The sequence below is a fragment of the Macrosteles quadrilineatus genome, unplaced genomic scaffold, assembly GCF_028750875.1.
Source record: "Macrosteles quadrilineatus isolate MER2022 unplaced genomic scaffold, UCM_ALF_1.0 Scaffold_2__2_contigs__length_208266976, whole genome shotgun sequence".
Taxonomy (NCBI): domain Eukaryota; kingdom Metazoa; phylum Arthropoda; class Insecta; order Hemiptera; family Cicadellidae; genus Macrosteles; species Macrosteles quadrilineatus.
Genome location: NW_026542595.1, coordinates 20,487,735 through 20,505,489, shown reverse-complemented (window position 1 = coordinate 20,505,489; position 17,755 = coordinate 20,487,735). Strand labels below are relative to the sequence as shown.

The following is a 17,755-nucleotide window of genomic DNA, read 5'->3' as shown; positions in this document are numbered from 1 at the left end:
GTAAAATCTGAAAAAAAGGTTCTCTTTGGTTACATATAATAATGCCTGCACACCATTGCACACTAGCTGAATCTTTAATATTTATATTTATATTTAGTATTATTATTATGTAAATAATAATAATAATTGACACAGTTTTTCGACAGCATTGCTAAAATTCTGCAATACAGCAATGTTCATGTAAAAACAATGAGAATGTAAGTACGAATAGTAATATTGGATTATAAAACGCAGAATTTGTTGAATTGATAAAATATTTACAATAAAATGTATAACAAGGACAATTTATTAAACCCGTTTTAGAACATCGGACCAAGTCCTGAGGCGGAGTTGGTCGTATCGTTAATGCGAGAGTTTGCAGGTCCATAAAATATTGCTTTACTTCTGTGCGACGAAATCTAACTTTCTAATATGTAGGCCTACGACGAGTTAAAGTAAAAACTTTTTGCTTTAAATTTTACAAAACTTACGTTCCGTTATTTTCCAAATACAATCTTAAAAACTCGTTTGATTTTTTATGATATATCAACCGTGCATGGTTTAAATAAATAAATTTATCTTAAAATATTGAAAATTTTGTTTCTGATATTTCTATCTACTGTAACTTCTTTTTACAGCACCAATATTGATCCATCTTCCGTTATAACGTTGATATATAATATTTAACCTTGTTACTTAGATAAATGAAGATTAATCAGTAATATTTATTATACATGGTGAATAAAACAACAACAAACAATTTCTTTTGAGGATATTTACATAAATATCCTTTTAGTGGTTGTGTAAACTTAGCAGGAAGTATCATTTTATGTTTTTGAAAGATTTGAGTGTTTCCTTAAAAACGGGGGATTTAGGGGGCAACTCGAAATTTCTAGAGAAGAGATAGCGAATTCTGGGGTTCACCATTCTTTAAGATTTTGTAAACTCTTCAAAATGAGGTGTCACTTGAAGGGGGATACATTGAAAAAGATTTAAATTTCCCCCAAAATCACCCATTTTCAACCCACTCAAAAAAATCCAAATCATAAAATAAAACTTCCTGCTAAGATTGCACGACCACCAAAAGGATATCTATTGTATATTTAGTAAGAAAAATATTAGATGGAGGCTCTTGGATTTTCCCTGTATAATCAAACACATTATACAAATTTTTCGGAGAATTGTAAATGGGGGCTTATGCGTAGTCTGTTAGTTTGTCGAAAAAATATCCAATCAATCAAAGTTAAAATCATCAAATTACTCATGTGCAGACAATTAGATTTACGAATTTACGACTCTTGATCAGTATCCGATAGTCAAAGGTATTCTTCAACAAATTAGTTGAAAGTAGCAAATTTATATGCACTCAAACTTAGTTTTAAATACAATACTATTTTGTATACAGGGTGAATAAAAAGTCAAGACCCCCCCCCCTCTATTATTTTTCCAAGTAAATATACAGAGATATCCTTTTGGCGGTCAAGCAATCTTAGCAGGAAGTTTCATTTTATCATTTTGAAATTTTTGAGTGCCCCCCAAAAGGGGGGATTTGGGGGGCAACTCAAATATTTTAAATGTAAACCCCCTTCAAGTGACACCTCATTTTGAAGAGTTTACAAAAACTTAAAGAATGGTGAAAACTAGAGGTCGCTATCTCTTCTCTATCCAAAATGGTAGCCCGTCAAATGTTGTGGAAAATCAACGGTAAAATTGTTAATATTGGCTGCCATTTTGGATAGAGAAGAGATAGCGAGCTCTGGTTTTCACCATTCTTTAAGTTTTTATAAACACTTCAAAATGAGGTGTCCCTTGAAGGGGGTTTCTATTGAAACATTTTTAGTTGTCCCCCGAATTTTAAGTCTTTTGGGGGACACTCAAAAATTTTAAATTTAAACCCCCTTCAAGTGACATCTCATTTTGAAGTGTTTACAAAAACTTAAAGAATGGTGAAAACTAGAGGTCGCTATCTCTTCTCTATCCAAAATGGTAGCCCGTCAAATGTTGTGGAAAATCAACGGTAAAATTGTTAATATTGGCTGCCATTTTGGATAGAGAAGAGATAGCGAGCTCTGGTTTTCACCATTCTTTAAGTTTTTATAAACACTTCAAAATGAGGTGTCCCTTGAAGGGGGTTTCTATTGAAACATTTTTAGTTGTCCCCCGAATTTTAAGTCTTTTGGGGGACACTCAAAAATTTTAAATTTAAACCCCCTTCAAGTGACATCTCATTTTGAAGTGTTTACAAAAACTTAAAGAATGGTGAAAACCAGAGCTCGCTATCTCTTCTCTATCCAAAATGGCAGCCAATATTAACAATTTTACCGTTGATTTTCCACAACATTTGACGGTCTACCATTTTGGATAGAGAAGAGATAGAAACCTCTAGTTTTCACCATTCTTTAAGTTTTTGTAAACTCTTCAAAATGAGGTGTCACTTGAAGGGGGTTTACATTTAAAATATTTGAGTTGCCCCCCAAATCCCCGCTTTTGGGGGGGCACTCAAAAATTTCAAAATGATAAAATGAAACTTCCTGCTAAGATTGCTTGACCGCCAAAAGGATATCTCTGTATATTTACTTGGAAAAATATTAGAGGGGGGGGGTCTTGACTTTTTATTCACCCTGTATAACTGGAAAATGATTCGTAATTGAAAATTTTACAAACAATCAAAGTGGTTTAAAAATGTAAATCTAAATCAAACGCTTAAATTTAATTTTATTTCTTTTATTTTACATTTTAACGGACAACTCCATTTTTACAGTTTTGAACAATATGAATGAATTCAAGACACTGTCGAACTTGCGTAAATGTATAAACCAAAATAAATATGCGTGAGGTATATAGATGGCAATGACAAATGATAAATGAATTTTAGTGCGTGCAGTTGATGATAAATTTTGCAATGTGTGAATTGTGGGGTCCCCTTCTACCCTTTTATTTAGTTTTTTTTTATAATTTTTTAGTTTTTATAGCAATATTTATTAAAGGGCAGATAAGGGGATTACATTGGTCTCTATGGGTTACATGCAGTTTAGAATGATGTTGACATAGAGATACATTAACAAATGTTGTATAGTAATATTAACAATTGAAACAGATTTATGGATCAATAAACCGTTTTCAATATAATGCAAGCCTACTAATATTCCATTAACGACGACGTTAGTCAGATACACATCAGGCGAGTGGCGAGGTGCTAAAGGGGACTTGATACCCTCGGTTACAGACGACATAAAGGTCCTGATTGCTACACTTAATACTCCAATACTGACTCAATAACCATTACCGCTCCTTAGTGGCCACTGCAGCACTACTATTGAATACGTCGTCAAAGTCAACCATTAGGGTGCTGAGCTTCGCAGCATGTTAAATAATAACTCTATATACAATCGTATTAAATTATCATTGAAAATTGAAAAACAAAAACAGACTGCTTTACTAACTGCCTTGTTTGAAATCCGTTATTAGTTGGTAAATAATAATTGGTCTTTTATTAGTCAACAATGGTCAGTGCTATATTTAAAATTCATAATCATTAAGCTGTGGTTCATAACTTCATCGTCTAATGGTGTAAATTTACATTGGAGAGCAAATAAAAGGAGGGACTTTTACAACTAAACCTATTTTTACGCAGTCTATTATAGACTACCACTGGTACAGAGGTATTGATCAAGTAATTGTGTGTTTTATCGGGCCTCTACATTTCCTATTCATTCATAATCTTGCACATGGTTCATATTGACATATCGATCTTCATGTATTGAAATACGTGGTAAAATGTATCTGCAGGTGAGGCAGCCCTATTGCTCAGCAAGATGGTTGTATCGATACATCGATTGTCGAATTTGCATGCATGAAATGTCTTTATGTTGAAGAATTCACTATATTTAGCACAATGTAATTCGCTTCATATTATCGATATCTAGATATATTAACCCTCCCTCCCTCACTTTACTGCGAAGTAGGGCAAATAAAACATACTGCCTTAAGTGTCAGTTTATTTTATTAAAATCTAAAAGCACTCATGAGGATATAAGTTGAGTTTTCAAGTTTCTCTTCCTGTCGTGTCGTAATGAATGTAACAACGCCTGAGGCGAGACTCCAGGCTGACATTTAATTAGGCCCCATACCTCTAGTGCACATAAACAGTCTTAGTGCCGCTCTTCTGCTAAATGCCACCGACTAAACTCCATTCATATAGCCATTATGTTACGGCAATGTCATTTGGTATTATATTAATCGTTATCATAAAGCTATATGGCTGGAATACAACCAGCTTTGCAGACAGTAATTGGAATACTATATGTGATATCTAAAGAGAACATGTTTTCGAAAATAAACGATAGGTGCAACTTTCTGTCTTGTAGATGGTTTGTAGACAAGTAGATGTTTTTTTACTAATCATATCTAATAATTCTAGTTATTCATTAATCTTTTTATTAGCATACTATTTAATTGTATGTACTTTATATAATATGTTTATATGGTTCGTGTCTGTAATCAGTTTACCAACAAATAAATAAAAGGCGTTTCTAGCTAACTATAGGCCTACTTGAGTTCACCAGCTATGTTTCGTATTAGGCAAACATTTGTACGAACAAAACATTATTTTCTACAGTACGTAGAATTATTTTTAGTGTTTGAGGTACCGTAGCTACAGGATTTCATGCAATGGCAGTCAACACTATATAATGTAGGTTCATGCCCCATCATGTCATAGAAAATCCGTTTGTAATAAACAATTACTATTATAAACACATTTGTACGTAAAAGATCGTACAAATCGTATCGTACAAAAAGTATCCATTCTAGGATTGCGATAAGATGCAAAGTACAGTAAAATAGGCCGTACATTATTGTAAAGCATAGATTACTAATTGCCAACATGCACTGACAATTCAAAGATATGTGTATTAACCTGCATTAGTGCAATCCACAGTTTTGCAATATTCGAGTCAATAACTCGTTTTGACTGAACAATAGCCATCCTCTAGCCAGCATAAGTCTCCAGTAAGCTACTAGACGACTACTTACGAAGTAAATACTACTTGACCTTTTACAACATTTTGAATTGCATAAATACAGGATTATACACAAATCGGAAGTATTTAAATGAAATCAGAAGGATAAAAATATAGTACATTATAACTATAGCTGGCCTCGTAGTCGAAAACTCGACCAAAAGTATATGTATAAAAGTGTGTATTGTGCAAACTTCTCTATTTTCACCCCACGCTGTAAATAAAACTTGTGATTATAATTTCTTCCATTTGTTTTGATTCTTCGTTTATATTTTGTTGTTATTTCGTCACCAACATGGCAACCCATAGAGCCCATGTAATTGTTTAATTTAGTCAATTTTAATTTATAAAGGGAGTCTGCACATCTACAGGCAAATAGGTATCTTTCTAACAGTATGCGTAGATTTTCCCTGCGATGCACATGAACTGAGAAAAAATATTTTAATAAACATGCTTGTCTGTCAATATAGAGTTAGCCCCATGTTAAATCTCTATAAGTAAAGTTAAATTTTTCATTTTTGTCCCAATTAACATAAATATTCTCAAAATACAAATAAAACCTGCACATGTAGGACCGATAACCTTTCTCTTGGTACAACCCGCGTGTGATTCGGTCCAGTAGTATAGACAGGCTAGCAGTCATAAGTTTTGCAAAAGTTTTTTAATATACTGTACGATTGATTACGTATGTACTAGCTGTAGACAAAAAGATGTTTTTAATCCATAGCACCGCTGTACTTCTACCATCGTCGGCCGCTGTAGGCTGTAGTGTACAGTACGGTACTCAGCCCGCTATACCGCTACCAAAGCTGCTTTGCGATTTAGTGTTTCCAATTGCCGCTAGCTGTAAGCCGCGCGTCTCACACATGCTTGTGCATACTGCGAGAGTAATTCCTAATAGGCTTCTGCGAAACAATATGGCATTAGAGAACATCGCTCCAAGGTACACGTGCATTACTGTAACTGTAACATGCAATCGTTCAACTGGCGGTTGATTGACACTTTGTTACGCTTAAATCTATTTAATTAGTCTTGAAACATTTAAGTCATTTTTCTAAACATATTTTATTTATTTATATCAATCATTATAAAAGGCGTATTATTTTTGTATTCCTTGTTATAACAAAACTGAATACAGTAGCTCAAATCTCTGGTAATTTTAGTGTAATCCACTGTGATTATTTGAGCCATCAATAATAGCATCATTACTGAATCGTAAACACTTCCATCAGCATTTTGAATTGAAAACAAGAACATTTGTTATCAATTAACAAAACAATGTTATATTATTATATCCGCTACACAAGGCATAGGTTTAAAAGCGTACACTAAATTGGCCATAATAGTAGATATAAATTAACTATAGGCCTACGTACAATTATGTTCAAAAGATGAACAAAATGTGACGCAGCAGAATAAAACTATTTCAGGAAAGTAAAAGACCATGTAAGTACTTAGAAAAGTGCGATACTTTAAACCACAACACAAAGTAATTAGATCACCCTGATAATACGACGTTATGCAGATATATTGCCAGGTTTTTGCTGTTAAAATGTAGTTTTTGTTTACTCATTTGGCTACAATGTTATTGTCTGCATCTACAATGAAATTCTTTAAATGTTGACAGTTATATTAAATTAATTTAAGCCCATCTAATTTATATGGAGTTTAGTGTGATGTATTTTAGGTTGATTTGTTACTTTTACATGCAAAATGTTCAGAAGGTAGAAGGTGCGATTGGTCTCATCGATAAACCACTTCTATTCTCGTGACGGAAGCCTACAATACGTCGATAGAAAGTCACTCGTCAAGGTACTAGACAGGGGAAGCTCGGGAAGCTATCCTATGAAAAGCTGGAAGTCTTTTCATTCCAAAGAAAATAAAAAGATGATCAAGCAAATGACAAAAGAATGAGAGAGTGAGAAAGAGATGCACGTGAGGGAATGTGGCATCCTCAGCTATAGGCATTGTTATGGAGGTCGAGGCATAAGTCTGTAGTGAGAAGTATGACGATTTTTATAGTGGTTGGAATAAGGTTGGCCAACGGGCAATAGCGTCTTATAAGCGTTGAATATTAGGATAACATATTTTTATCGACTTTCTAATGTACTGTACTGAGTGATGATGCTGCCGAAGATCTCATCAGATTCCAGTACAGGACATAAGAAGGTCGATAACAAATTCTAAAACTGAATTAGACTAAACAATAGCAGCTTACTTCAGTACTGTGGTACTGGCACCCTAATTCAAGTTTTCTTAGTTTTATATTATAATAGATCTGTTCAACTCATTCTACAGAGTGTATATAAATTCCCAAACCAGCTTAATATTTTCTAAACGACAACAGATAAATCAATAAGATTTGGTACATCAACAACACACCTTTAAAGTCTACTTTGTTAAGGCACTATGAATTTTCTGTCACATCATGGGGACGTCCCGCAAGGAGTCAGAATGAAATCTTAAATAGAAGTATAGGTTGATATGTACATCAAATTAAAGACCTTTACTAGCAGAATATAATGCCGCAAATTTGAACTCCGACAGATAACTGAGTAAAAGATGGCAGTCGTTCAAAGAGTTCAAATTTGCAGCATTATATTCTGCTAGTAAAGGTGTAAATAATTTGATGTAAATATAAACCAATGCTTCTAGATTTAATTCTGACTCCTTGCGGGACGTCCCCATGATATGACAGAAAATTTATTTAAAAAAGTAGATTTTTAGGTGTGGTGAACAGTTGTACCAAATCTTATTGATTTATCTGTCGTCGTTTAGAAAATATAAGGCCGGTGCGGGACTTTACATACACCCTGTATAGTAATTGTATATGTTCATTTTAGTCTTTTTTTACCAACGTTGAGGCGTTTCTTTTTAATTGTTGGTTTATTTTGTTATTAGCCTATGTCCGTGAAGTGGTGAGCGACAAAGAAGACTCTCCCCACACGCAGATGTACAGTCTTTGTGGGGATTTTTTTCCTTTGTACATTTGTTTTAAGCCCCAATTAAAATGATACTTCATTTTTGAAATAAATACCGTATATTCTTATCTTATCTTCTTACTTATAAATTTTGGCTGGTGCAGGACGTTTACAGAAAAAAATCAATTAAAAGTCATTCTACATAGCAAAAATACAACAAATAATTGCATTACCTTTGGCATGACAGTGCACTAATTTAAGGAAGTACAACGCAAAATGTTCTTAGGCAAGGCAAAATGTGCATTCTCAAACTTATTCGCACATAATGATTCATTTTACCATAGAATAAAGGGTAGACAATTATACTATATTAAGTCTTCAATTTTTCCCCCAATGCAAGATAAATTTTGTATTAATATGCAAAATAGGGGAAATTAGCTAAAGGCAACAATGAACAAAAGTGCTTGAGGCTTGGAACCTGCATGAGTGACATTTTGAACATTGAACAATTACTTAGTATAAAACATCATACGAGGATATCTAGTGAGAAAAAATACAAAGTACCTGTTTATGAAACTATTTCAAAGAATAAGAAATCACGCAGATAATCATCAGGCCTATCAAGTAAACTGTGCAATACCATCAAGATACAATGTATAAAAGAACACAAGCATAAAAAAACTGTTTCCTTCTGAGTGGAATTAGGTTAATTTATTATGCTCATTATTGCATCCTGTAAATCGTATAAAACTTTGATCACGACTTAAAAACGAATACTGCACTACACACATATAAAGACTAAAATAAATCACCTTTAAACTATAATCGTCAAGTTATTACCAGCTGTTATGTCAGGTCAGCTGGACGGTTTATTGTTATCGCGCAAAAACGTCGCAGGCAATAACATAAACGGAACGACTGTGATAACGGCAACGGGCGATTTAATTAACATCCGAGGGCAGTGATAAGGAGAGGTTACGGGTTAGGACACGCACAGTGCTGGTATAAGAAATAATAACTGTATAAAACCACCACTCGGCGTGGATACGTCGTAAACACCAACATTAGCACTGCCCCTGCACGAGTTACGACAATAGACTGTACACATTGCCTAAGCAGCTATATACACTTACTAACTTCATCCCTTACTAGACGTATGTAAAGTGTCAAACCACCACTCGGCGTGGATACGTCGTAAACACCGATATTAGCACTGCCACTGCACGAGTTACGACAATAGACTGTACACATTGCCTAAGCAGCTATATACACTTACTAACTTCATCCCTTACTAGACGTATGTAAAGTGTCAAACCACCACTCGGCGTGGATACGTCGTAAACACTGACATTAGCACTACCCCTGCATGAGTTACGACAATAGACTGTACACATTGCCTAAGCAGCTATATACACTTACTAACTTCATCCCTTACTAGACGTATGTAAAGTGTCAAACCACCACTCGGCGTGGATACGTCGTAAACACTGACATTAGCACTACCCCTGCATGAGTTACGACAATAGACTGTACACATTGCCTAAGCAGCTATATACACTTACTAACTTCATCCCTTACTAGACGTATGTAAAGTGTCAAACCACCACTCGGCGTGGATACGTCGTAAACACCAACATTAGCACTGCCACTGCACGAGTTACGACAATAGACTGTACACATTGCCACAGCAGCTATATATACACTTGGGGGATGCTACGTAACATGAAGGAATGCAATATGGATTGGACGAAACCATAAATTACATATAATACTCCTTTAAAGATTAATTATCTGAACACAGCTTGATATTGGTTCTAATAAGTTTCTGTTCATGGCTTTAAATGTTATCCAATTGTTCCTTGTTATTGATCATATTTTTATTTGTCATACTGCTGCAAATGGGCTACACAACAGCAAGAAACCCGAACCCTATATGACACAAAAGTACACCTTTATGTCGCTATTCCAATTTTGTTCGGAAATTCATAATGGAGTATTTTGGGGGCAGCTCAAAAATTTTAGATTTAAAGGCCCATCAACAGCCTCTGTTAAAAGCACCTAATTTCAAATGCTAAATGGGCGAACATGGGCGAAACTAGAGGTCTTTATCTAACCTCATAAAACTCATTAGGCTTACCGACAGACATTGTTTTTGTTCCATCGGCCTAAGAGGCCAAAACTAAAAATTGACATCAATATCCCTGTATTTTTTATTGATTTGTAACTGGAAAACTAAATTCAGTTTAACCAAACTATTTCTAGAGGCCGGGATGACACTTTTGTCCGGAACATTTCGGGTTCCAGACAAAATTGGGATACCAACAAAAAAAGTATTTTTATGCCGGATAGATTCCCTGGTGGAATTCAATAAAAAGTTAATATAGGGTGTCCATACATTAAAACTATCTGGCTTCTGCTGTAATATTTAAACAAAAGAGTAACGCCTAAATCATTGAATCTATCGTAAAGTTATGAAGATAGAACAAGTCATGCAGTGAAAACTTAAGCTTTTACAATAAGATGATATTTCTTCTTCTACAAATCTAAATCAATGAGGAAACTTGTAGCAGCTGCGATTAAAACGCAGGGTTCGAACACTAGATTTTGATAATAACATTCTAAGGAATTGTAAAACAAAATATAACAATTAAATTTGTGATAACAATATCAATGTCGATTAAGTGCTTGAAGTTTTTTACTGATAAATAATAAGTTACTCATATACAGTTACGATAACATAGCTTCCGCAAGCATTTATAACGTTAATTATTTGATAACAGAGCCAAAGGTTATCTAAACATCCGTTAAAACAGTAGGATTTCATTTCGTTAAATCGGCGCCCGCAGTATTAGAACGTTAACATTTAAAGCAAACAACTCGTGTAAACAAATAGCTGTGATTTTTAGAATTATGTGGCACAGGTTGAAAAATACGGTCGTATTATGTGGATTTATACTGCAACAGTTGGAAATAGTGCTGAGCGCATGCGAGCGTAGCGCATTCTCATTGTTCATTGTGCTAATGTCGCAATGGCCAGTGACTAACGGGCTGAGCGTGTGGTCTGATTACGTGGAAATTAACACACTTGGTGTCGTGAAGAGTGGGAGGGGGGGGGGGTAAACACTAGCGATGCTGCGCCACACCGCGGACACCGGACATTCTACCACCTACCAGGGCCCAGGGCCCAAATATGGTACAGAACAGAGTGGCCCAACCTTGAACGTGAATCGCCGGAAATACTTGGGCACCTCTTTTTTTTATTTCTGGGTAGAATGAAAAATTAACTACAGTAAACTCCAGTCGAATTAAAATGTAGGAGCTGCAATGGAGATTGTGTACAATCTTGATCTTGAATCCCATTCAAAAAAGGATTGGCCCACCCAGGGGACTTATTTAAAGGGCTACAAGTACCAAAAGAATTAATTCTGTAGAAAGGTAATAACCTATATAACTAAAAAAAACCCCTCTATAAAAACTTCTAAATCAGTGCACTGTAGCTTAATCTTGACATTATGTGATGGCTGACTGTTTATTTAATTTTAAAACGTTTGTGTACGATGTAAACGGTTTCTACGAAAAATGGGTTACCTAAAACAGTGTTTACAGATAACACTTTATTTTTGGTCGTAAACTACACATTAGTTCAGTTATCGGTGAAGATACCTATATACATATTCACGAATTTGTTTAATCTTTACATTAATAAATGAATCTTTAAAATTGAAACTGCCATCTAACCACTAGACAGTAGGCTAATTTATTCAAGTTTTGATATTATGAAATAAATCCCGAGCTTAAGGAAAGTACATACGTGTAGGTGTGACAAAGCGTTTATCTCCTGACTTTATAGTTAAACAATGAAACTCAATTTACCGCGAATTCTCAATGGCAGTATGAATAAATCGGCATAGAGAATAGGTAATGCAATGAATAAATAAAAACCCTGTGCTGCACTTGTAAATAAATAGAGCTCGGCGAGCGACGATGGTGGATGGTGGTGCGCCATCGCACAATAACATGTTTATCGGGCTTTGTCGGTGGCGCGCCACGCTATTGTTCTCTTTCTATCAACAACGTTCAATTGTATGGATCGCACGGTGAAAACAATGATGTCACAAAGCAATTAAAGTGACTTAACAAACCTTTAAAGATCAAAAGGTTAATTGCTTGAGGAAGGAGTCGGTGTTAAATGTGTCACTTAGAACAACTTACACGGCTGCTTTCGAATTGTTCAGGGTAGATTACTGAAATAAACTTAGGGCTAATGCTATTTTAATTTAAAATACAATAGTCATTTATTTATTTATTTATAGGGTAGTTGCTTGAACCGTAACGTTGGATTGCGATGAGATTGTGTGCAGGGGATTCCAGTTTATGTTTACTTGGTTTCAAGGTGACAAACATGTCAAAAGTAATTGCTGTGTTTAGACTTTATTACGATTCATTATTCTTGGACCCTGGTGGTTATAAAATTTACTGAACGTACTTGCAGTCAACAACTAGTTGAACTAATAATATATCCTGCATTTTTTAACACTTTTTTGCCCACAAAAAAAATCAAACTCGACTCATAAACTCATGGTGTTCATTATGAGAAGGAATGTGGCGAACAATAGAAAACCGGATTAATATACGAACCAGATAATATAGGCCTACGAATGATTCCAATTTGAATTCATTATCCTTCAATTTGACAAACTCTAAAAACAATACTTTTACACGCTTTTTCGTTTTGTGTTTTGGCCAATCAGTGTTAATTAAATGTTTCGTGTAAGTGTATGTGTTATTTTTTTGTGAACTTTAAACCTTATGACGACCATAAATCAAATAAATCAATAAAATAAATGCAACAATTTGACCTGAAGATTTGTTAATATTAACATGAAACAGCTGTAGTCAACCAATTACAAACCAGGATCACTTGACGGATACAGGTACCCTAATTTAAAACCTTTTATTGTAAAAATCAGTGATCCAGAGTTTATACTATAAAACAATTGAGTTGAAAATTTTCTGTTTTGTTTGGTAGAAAATTTCATTGCCCACGGAAATTATATTAGGCTACTGTAGGCTAGTGTGCATCAACAGGAAAGTACATGGCAAATCTACTGTGAAAGAAAATACTGTATGACTCTTTACTTAACATTTTTACTCTTTATTTTATGACTCTTTTGAAGTTTTGTGTACAAAACCTGGCATGGCTAATTATTGTGAATTCTTCAATCATAACAAACAAGACTTCTGGCCACAGAAGTTAAATAAACCATCTGTATATTGACCCGAATTACGTTAGATATACTGTGCAAATGTTTGTTAGAGAAAAGTGCTAATCGAAGTTGAAAAATAGACCAAGTCTCTCCTAATGCCACTGGCCATTGATTGGCAAGTAGACTACTTACATTGACTAGGTAACAAACGGGGTTTAGATTATATAAGACTAACATGTTTTTTTTTTTTTTATTAAATATCAGTTTTCTTTTGGTAAGAGTACAAAGCTATCATTATTACCGATGTTGGCTTTAAAATACAAAGGCTAGAGTGAAATGTAGGCTATTCAACATATTACCATAGAATAAATAAACACCATGTATTACTTCCTATCTTATGTAATATATTTATATTACTTCATCTATGATATTACAAGCATTGCATAGGAGGCAACAAATGAACATGCCTTACCATACCACGTGATATCATAAAATTTAGATTGATTTTTACCACGTCGTAGGAAATAATTTGTGTTCATCTTATTCATAGTTTCTTCTTTGTAAATAAATTTCTAATAATTATAAACACCAACAAATTCCAAATAAAAAGTAGGGGCTGGGGTTGTTCCTATTTTTGGTATTTAATATTGAGTCAGTTCATCTTTCTGATAGCAAGACGGAGTAGCAAGGATTTTTGTCAGGACTAGCAGTAGACTTGCAAACAGTTTCCGTTGACGTCTCCCAATGCAAATATAAACGCAGACAAACTCATAATAGGCTAGGTTAATCTTACGTTATGTACCATAGCATACATTCTGGATATGCTGTCTTCTCTAGTTACACGGCTAATATAAAACAATTTGCTGAATTACTTAATCCCAAAATAAAAAGAACGTCCATGAAGCAAATTCTATTGTACCGTTGTACAATAGTGAAGTTAAATATCTATGCCTATGCCTAGTATAAACGGGTAAAATAAAAATAGGGGGTTTTGTTGATTCTGGATGTTGAAAACACTTCCGATATTGAATATGTTATGTGTTATATTATAATAAATATTATATTAAATTATATTATATAATATATTATATAAATATTATTATTAATATTAATATTAATAATAATTATTAATATTATAATTATATTATTATTATAATTATTAATATTAATAATTAATATTAATATTATATCATATTGTTATATAATATATTATTATATTATATTATACAGTATGTTATATGTTATATTATTATGTTAGGTTATATGTTATATATTTGATGTGTAACCTTATAGTGGTACCTTTATTGATGTATATTAATTCATAACACCATTAAATATAAATGGTAACTTTTTTCGTGATATCTAAGTTACCTATATTGGCTTCGTGATATACTGAACTATCGTAGCAAATATTTAACAAATTCTATTTTTTATCAAATATTTAATAAATCAATTTCTAAACTAAAATCGTTAACGGTACAATGTTAAACTATTTTAAATGTACCGGTACTTTTATTACCAGGTTCTGAAGACCAAATACCAGCAAATCTGCCAACTTTTATCCTCCAGGTTGGATTTACACTCAAATCTCCCTTGTTATTTATTATGTTATTTATTTCAATAGGCCTAGGCTATAAATAGGCTAGAACAATAATTTTAATGATAAAAACTTATCATTTACATAACTTATTATTTACTTAGGTTCACTGCTACAGTTGCAATTTTCCAATACCCCTGCCGCAGCAAACCCGCAGACTAAATGAATTTCCATTTTCCTGAATTAATTTTAGAATCTATTTAAATAACATTAGGTTTAACCATAGATAAAAGGAGTATGGTTTAACGAGTACCTAGATTTGCTGCTACAGGGAACAAAGTGTTTTTAGTAAAATATTAATAATACATAGGCCTATCTTAGTATAAAATTAATAAATTTCTCAGGTTTGATCAAAATACAAACAAGCAATCTACAACATTTTACAATATTCTCCTTAAGAATAGCGTGGGAATTAAAATTTAAACAACTGTTTGAATTTTATCTGTAACAAATAACCGTACAAAAAACCCTTTGATATAGGTTACTAAAGTATCTGTTTTTTTATGGTTCAGAGAGAAATCTGGACATTTTGTGATTTCAGAGTCAAAAATGAGAAAAAAAATTTACCCCATAAATCCCCCCCCCCCATAATAATTGAATTAAATCATTAAACATTAGTAGGCCTATATATATAACATTACAATATTACCAACATATTATAATAATATTTTGAACGGATGGTGTTTTTGGTCTCTGCTCTGGGGACATAAATGAAAAGGAAATTCGGTTCCGCCTATGAGACCTACGGTAATTGTATCTACTTCCTAGGAAAATTCGCTAAAATGATAAAAGCTGAGTAAGTAACTTAGTCCTAATTTAAAAATATTTGCCAAATTTGATGAGAATGTATTAGACTTTACTAAAAAAGCAAACTACAAGTTTATTTATTTCCCATGAGAATAACATGGGAATTTTTTACATGTACAATTCTTTAAAATTGTACCCCTATTGGCCACAACAGACTTTAATCATCATAAAATAACCCAGAGAGTTTTTAGTTTTCTAAGTAAAAGTTTCACTTTTATTTTTAGTGGGAAATATGATAGGGTAAACAACGCGGAAAAATGTAATACAAATCTTAAATAGCTCAATAAATACAGTATAGCGATTCCACACGTACACTCTATCCATGTTTAGAGCGCTGCCGGCTAAAATACCTTTATTTGCGACATTGAATGTTTGAATATAATGCTTGTTTCAAATATACCTCAGGAAACATACCAATACGTTCATGTAGAGTTTTTTGTTCATGTAAAAGAATGCTATAAAGTACAAATTATGGACCACAACCAGGAACCGACCTGGTCCTAATACATATTTTATTAGTTCTATTTTATTTATTTGTTGAACATATTGGTTTTTTGCATTTTACCAATGTATTTGGTTTTAAAATTGTGTACCAGTGTTGGTAAACAAAGTTACACCTAAATCTGAGATAATAAAAATAGAATATTGCACTACAAGCAAGAAGAAGCGATGTTGCACGAAATCGGCGTACACAGCCAATTATTACTAGTTTTATATTAGACCATAAACTGAAAATATTGCGAGGATTGTGATAAACATACATAACGTTGATTGTGTCTGGAAACCCCGGTCATGATACCAAAGTTCTATGACATTGACAAGTGAAAATGATATAAATGTGTCAAGAGGTCACGATTGGGATTGACCGATTGACTTTCCTTTGTCACAAACATAGATGATGTACGTGGCCTAGAGTCATTACAGCAAAATAATGCAACCGTTTACATAACTAAGTGTAAAGTTGTGATCTTTGTCACCTTTATCTCGGTTATCCAAGGAGTTGTCGACGGCTACGATGTCGCTAGTCCTCTCCAAATGTTCAGAACCACTCACAGATACACACACAAGGGCGTAAGTCAGTGAAACAAACAGTAAATCAACAGCACACCACATCATCACTGCACTTTGAACCACGACCAACTAAAAACTAACGTCAAGACAAGATGGCCCACGATCACGACAAGTTCATCGCTTTACCGAGGTCGGCTCAAGACTGAGCGAGAGCGACGCGGCGCGCTCAACAGTTGGTGGGGGAGGGGGCGGCAACAATGAGCGTCGCGCGCTACCTAGGTACAGTCACCGACCGTCCAGTGTTGCAGTGTACAGTCTGGTCAGCTGGCTACTGACAACTGACACCGTCTTCCTCCAAGTGACAAACGTCACCACGAACAAGAAGTCTTTGTCTCATCGACAACGCCTAGTCAAGGACTTTGCTAGGAGATAAGATAGATAAATATAAATATTTGGTAACAGATTAGACAATATACACAGATAAGTGGTCGGGTTAGGCTTTCTGAACACGATAAACGGATAAACAAAGACGATGATTGAAACAGTTTTGTAAGGTTAGTTAAAGACATTTTAGCTGGTAAGCGTACTCTATGAGCTTGAAATATTCTTAACCGGTAATACTATAAAACTACCGTATATTATAATGTGAATAGTGATTGTGTTTTGCTAGGCTATTTTGAAAGTTGTACAGTGAGATAAATAATAACTATTAACAAGCTTTAATTCATTAATATCAAACAATATGATTTCAAACAGGTTATAGGTTTTTTTTTTTCCTATTGTTCTTTATGTTGTTGTTCAGAGGTCAATCAATGATCATGAGGTATATCTACAATGGTAATACTGTCAGTGTGTACAATGATTGTGAAGCGTGTGTGGTGTAACCGTTTAGTGAGTAGTGATATAAATAAACAACATAGTGATTAACAAACATTGTACATAGGCCTAGTGACATTTTGATTTTATATTGTAGATAATCTGAAGATACATCACAGAGAAGTAATTTATATTACTTCTCTGTGGATACATCAATAAACAAGTTAGGGTCTACTAAATAATAATATAAGGTCTTAAACTGGGTGACAATTTAAAATATGATTCTACACTACATAGCATGCATTCTTATAAAAGAATCATTGTGACACCTTCGCAACACAGCAGCAAATCATGTTATCTTATATAGTTTCTATAATTAGGGGAATTTATTATTTC

General features: G+C 33.9%; 1 protein-coding gene across 1 annotated transcript in view; it reads right to left on the bottom strand.

Annotated features, from left to right (window-relative positions):
• Window positions 1–16,728, bottom strand: part of LOC128986792 (DE-cadherin-like) — a 478,258-nt gene extending 461,530 nt beyond the window's left edge. The window contains exon 1 of the mRNA XM_054407314.1: window positions 16,510–16,728. Coding sequence (XP_054263289.1) covers window positions 16,510–16,648 — 139 coding nt within the window. The 5' untranslated portion in view covers window positions 16,649–16,728. The remainder of the gene's footprint in view (window positions 1–16,509) is intronic.
• Window positions 16,729–17,755: the final 1,027 nt, after the last annotated feature.